This window comes from Sinocyclocheilus anshuiensis, unplaced genomic scaffold, assembly GCF_001515605.1.
Source record: "Sinocyclocheilus anshuiensis isolate Anshui unplaced genomic scaffold, SAMN03320099.WGS_v1.1 scaffold328, whole genome shotgun sequence".
NCBI lineage: Eukaryota > Metazoa > Chordata > Actinopteri > Cypriniformes > Cyprinidae > Sinocyclocheilus > Sinocyclocheilus anshuiensis.
Genome location: NW_015558621.1, coordinates 2,131,990 through 2,137,734, shown reverse-complemented (window position 1 = coordinate 2,137,734; position 5,745 = coordinate 2,131,990). Strand labels below are relative to the sequence as shown.

The 5,745-nt window shown below is 40.5% G+C and overlaps 1 protein-coding gene across 1 annotated transcript in view; it reads right to left on the bottom strand.

The window, feature by feature from the left end:
• LOC107680620 (catenin alpha-1-like) overlaps window positions 1-5,745 on the bottom strand; it is a 31,306-nt gene that overhangs the window by 20,866 nt on the left and 4,695 nt on the right. Inside the window, exon 4 of the mRNA XM_016476585.1 lies at window positions 762-928. Within this exon, the coding sequence (XP_016332071.1) occupies window positions 762-928 (167 nt within the window). The remainder of the gene's footprint in view (window positions 1-761; window positions 929-5,745) is intronic.

Genomic DNA, 5,745 nt, shown 5'->3' with positions numbered 1-5,745 from the left:
AGAGAGAGAGAGGGAGGCGGTGTATGTATGAATTACCACCGTTTTGCTGCATTTCTCTAACAGTGAAGCTGTGGCTTTAATTCCTTTAGAAACAATGATGTTACCAGCTCCTTGAGAAAGTTAATGTAGCTCTTGAGCGATTAAGCTATTTAGTTGATAAAATTGCAGGGCAGCGCTAAAAATTTTGTTCTTGAATGTCTGAGTGCGGCCGCAGCATGATCTGTGTGAGTGAATGAGCGTGTGTGCGTTATCCATGAAGATGGATGGACATACACGTTTTCTGCCCCCATATCTTGAATTTTGTAATCATTCTTAATGCATTTTAATAGACTGAATCACGCAGTGAAAGAACACACTCTAAATGTGCACGTGCACTGTTTAACCCATTAGACTGCATCACGTAATGTATGTGTGCACTCCGTAGGTGTTTTGTTAGGTTTTTTGCAAAATACTCGAATATATATATATATATAATCGCACACCCCTATGCCTAATATGTTTATGTAAACCAATATACATTTTTTCAGGCTATTAAAGTTAAAACGGTCAGAATTTATTTAAAATACCAATTTACTGTATATCATAACTGTCTTTACTGTCATTTTTGATCAATGTGATGTATGCTTGGCTGAATAAAAAGTATTAAACTTACTGACAAAACCTTTTAACGGTAGTGTATGAGCGCTTAAGTAAACAATAACAATTTTCACTTTTTGGTGAATCAACCTTTCAAAGGGTAAACGTGTGTGCATATGTCTCACCAGTTTGAGCTGAAGCAGAAGCTGGTACACATCAGCCATGTCCGCCAGTACAAGCAGATGAGTGACAGCAGAAAGAAGGGCACGTGCAGCACGGACCATGTTGCCTCTCTTCACTGAAGAACAGGGATCCTCTGCAAACTCTCCTGAGGCCAACTTCATGGATTCTCCTACAGAAAAACAGTCATACACAGAGTATGATTATTAGTTTTAATTCATCCTTTCATAGCCTTCATGATGCAAGAGTAGCAAGGTCAATGAAATGATCATTTCCCAATGTGGAAGTCAACATAACAGATAATTCAACATCTGAAGATGCAATTACTTCCAAAAAGGCCTTTTGAAATGCAAAAGACTGGGACCTAATTATTGTCTGTTATTTGATTAAAATCCGCTTCTGTTAATTGACCATGATCATACCATCCAAAGTCACTTGCAAGCAGTGTTAATTTTGACAGCAAATTTTGATTTAGTTTTAGTCATAGTCTTTTGACTAAAATGCCATTTAGTTTTAGTCATATTTTAGTCATCTGAAATGTTTTTAGTTTTAGTCGACTAAATATCATAAGATTTTAATCGACTAAATCTACAGTAAATTTAGTAGGCTAAAATATAATGGGTTTAGTTACAGTGCATTTATTAAGCATTTCTCTACAATTTCCAAACTCATTATATAGGTTTGATATTAAGGTTTTATCATGATTTAACTGCAGTGACACACAACATGCCTTTATGTTAAAATTAAATAAAACCACTTCTCATAAAGAACAAGAACATGGTCTTCTTTTTAATGAAATACCAATGGTATTATAGGCTAATTATGCATTCTTTATAGCAGCTTGTTTACCATATTCTTCATTCTTTCAAGAAGACATATTTATTTCTATAAATAAATTTAGATTAATCTTTAGGGCTACTAAAGTTTTTCAGTCAAGAGCAGTGCATGATTTTCTGTCTTTCTTTTGTTGCTTGATTAACATCAATGACTCGGACAATAGCAACTAAATTAGGCTGCTGTCCCTTTAAAACCGAATGCACAGCTGCAATGGATGCAATGTACTGATACAAGTTCTCCCAACTATTTATGTTAACTTAAGATGTAATCAACTGTGTTTACGTGAATACTCGTCAAAACGGACAATTCGACATCGTTTTGTGTGTAATTCTCCGCTAATGCGACGCGAAAGAGTACTCGCGCGCTGTGAGACGCGCTTTCTGTTTGTGTAGTATGCTTCAGTGTCTGCGCTCAGAAAATCGGACCGAATTGAGTTCTCTCTTGCGTCGTCAGATTTATCCATGTCTGCTCTTCTCTTACTCCCACATATTGACATTTTTGAACGTTTTATGTGACGTGCAGCAAGTGTATGTGAGCTTATGTCCCGCCGGTTCATATGTATGCATCTAACCTCCGAACCACGCAGCAGATTCGTTCTGAAATTGAATTAATCTCTTCCCAAATCATCCCTCCCTAACATTTTCGTCTCGTGTTTATTCGTTGATGAAAATGTCAATAGATTTACGTCATAGTTTTTGTCATTCAAATAAGAGTTTTAGTTAGTTATAGTCGGTGAAAAAAAATGTCGTTGACGAAAATTATTCATCAATGAAATTAACACTGCTTGCAAGACAACACAAACACATGATGTACAGGAGGTTCTTTAGTGGCAACCCGGCCTCACAAACCCAAGTAAACAATGAGCACGACAGGAGAACAACACCAATAATCCCCTGCAACAAAGGGCTACATGGTGAGCTGTGAGACTTAAACCAACAATCCAGGCGGTAGGTCTGATTCAGCCACCCTGCAGTCTGTCATAAGAGCAGAGCCAACCACTATACACAAGAACAACCACAAGGTGAAATATAGAGCTAATCACCAGGCCAGCGGGTTTTCATGTTCAAGGATAAATGCCAGTGGTTAGGGGGGGTGACGGGTTAATTGCATTAGGATTTCATTTTGTGAAATGCTAGATGGAGACGCAAGTCAGAAGCAGTGAAACATGGTGGTGAAAGCAAAAGCTCGATTCATGTCTACCCATAGCCAGAGCTCTGTGACACATGCTAGCACACCAAACGAGTCCTTTCAGAGAAGGTCGAGTCCCTGGGATAACACTGACGTCTTATCTGATGTGCCTGCAAAAGGGTGTCATCACTTGCCTTCACATCCCAGTTGGCTCATGTTGAAACCTTTTGAATGTGACAAAGCAGAGCATTTTAACAGCAGCTTAAAATACTGAAATGAATAAGCGCTGCCGTGCGACCACAAACCTCCTATTCGACAGTTTCAGGTTGTCAAATGCGTCGGCAAATGAATTGAACGTACTCGTGCAGATCTCCGCATCCCACTCAAGCCATACTTAAAAATAAAAAAGCCTGCAATGAACATGGCCAAGAGTGCAAGTAATGGCCAAAATCATAACTAGACTCGACTGAAATTGACTCAATAAAAAGAGAGAAAAATCAATTTGAGGGGGCAGTGAATAAGAGCTTTGTGCTCGAGAGGGGGTCTCATTCCTTCCTTTGTTGATGTTTGGAATCATGTGCACAGTGTTCCCTGGTAACAGGAAGCAAGTCTCACAGAATGACGGTAACAAGATTTTCTGGGTTATTGTGCAAGCGGTGGTTGCCACACACTGAATAGTATCTCTAAGAACCTTTCTATTTTTACCCATCACTTAAAAATAAATTCACCCCACCATATACCACACAAAAAGAACTAAGGTCTCCAAGACTGTCATTCCCTCCTGAGGGAGCAATCAATAAGACCATTTTCATGGGCCTGATAGTGATCAGTGCACCCATAATAAACTCACATCTATTACTTCTAAGGTAGCTCTCACAAGAGGACCACAGAAGCTTGTGATGAAATGTTGAAAGCGGATGTCTAAAGAAGGCACAATGAGCATCCAGATACCATGGAGGGAAGGCAGACGGCATTATCATTCCCAGCATCCTTCATCTGTCCCATCTAAAGGTGCTAAGCAATTAAAATCGGTTTCTACAGTAAATAATACACATTCTAGCCAGGAGACAAGCTAATGTTGCACGTATACATGCAGCAGACAATTCTAGAGCTGTTAGGGAGAAAACCGTTCAAGGATTCGATGGTTTCTAACGTGCATTATGCAACGATTACATTTGGCCGGCTCGCAGAACAGCTGGTAAGCCACAGCTGGGTACCGGGATCACTTTTCAATCTAGGGAAGCTTTAACCCCACTCAATGGTGGCATTATCAGTCGAACCACGCATGGTCGAGCAAAACTGCATAGCTGACAGTCTCCGCCACCAGCGAGCAACAGTGTCTGTATTCCACAGCCAATGACAGCATAGCAAAACCAATGTGACATTCCCCGGCATCACAGCAGTCGCTTGACAGATTTTACAGCTCAAACTAAGCCAATAAACACTGAGTGCCGAGTCTGAAACTGACAAAGATGTTATTCCAGCAAGTGATAAGTGGGTTGAGCCTGCACTCTGCATCTCAGAAGTGCGAAATGCCACACTAATTCCAGAAGAAGGGGGCATTCCGGCCAAGCAGGCTCACTCACTTTGAAAGAGAACGTATGGTGATGACTTTATGGCTACAGGTTATTTCTGTCACAAGTCAACAGACATGGGCTGAAGTCTTGCATAAGTAAAGCGTCGCCTTATACACATCTGACATCACCTTTGACAACTGGCAGACTCCATGTACATATGCAAGTTGTTTTGCTCGTTTTCTCATTCTTGGCAACCAAGCATAAATAAAAATATCTTAAAGGATCAGCGCAGCAAGTCAAGGCAAGCTGTTCGCTAATGAATGTGACAATCCCTCCTCAGCAGAGGGAGCATAGCCATATACCCAGGATAAGTTAGCAATCGGTATCAAAAATGCAATGCAAATTTACACCATAAACTGAAGGCCTCTAAACTCATGCTGATATGATGAGGCTACTGCATCTTATTTAAAGGGGTGGTTCATTGCGATTTCACTTTTTTAACATTAGTTAGTGTGTAATGTTGCTGTTTGAGCATAAACAATATTTGCAAAGTTACGAAGCTGAAAGTTCAATGCAAACGGTTATATCGTCTTTTAAAATTCTGGCAGTTTAATGCCTACAAAAACGGCTGGTAGGGACTACAACAAGTTACTTCCCGGATTTGTGACATAAAGTTATGAAGCTGAAAGTTCAATGCAAACGTAGATATCGTCTTTTAAAATTCTGGCAGTTTAATGCCTACAAAAACGGCTGGTAGGGACTACAACAAGTTACTTCCCGGATTTGTGACATCACAAACCCAGATAAACCCCGCCTTCGGGCAAAGGCAGCAAAGGGGGGCGATGCCATGCTGCGCTGCTTTAGAGAAGAGGAAGAGAAAACTAGAGGTGCACGTAAAAATCTGTTCATATATGAATCGCGATTCTGTCTTCTAACAATTCTAATGGATTCACAGGTTGCAAAATCAATGTTCAAAAGCAACGGTTCTCAATACTGTTCCTCGCGTTCCCCTGCTCTGCACACGCTCTGCATCTCTCTCCCTCATTCACCTCAGCTCCGACAATGAACTGTTCCAATTATACACTTATTTTCACATAGAACATAGGCCTACCATTAAAAGCCGTGCTTGCACAGGTTCTGCACGATCCTCTTCAATAATATCCTCTGCTTCTTAATCAGGCTCAAACTGATCAGCGATATTATCGATGCCGTTGTTTACAATACAATCGGAGCACATGCCGCTGAGGTGAGGGGCTGGATGTTTAGACGCACACTAGAGACGGTTGAGCCAATCACAACACTGTGCTAGCTAACCAATCAGAGCCCATCGCCTATTTCTGAGGGCGGGGCTTCATAAAAACAGGAAAAGATCAGCCCGTTTCTCAGAGAAGGGACAGAGCAGTGTGGAATAAAGGTAAATTATGTGAAAAATAATGCGTTTTTTAACAAACGAAGCATTAACACATGTTAGACTGCACCCCATAAACACAATCAAGCCTAGAAAAAA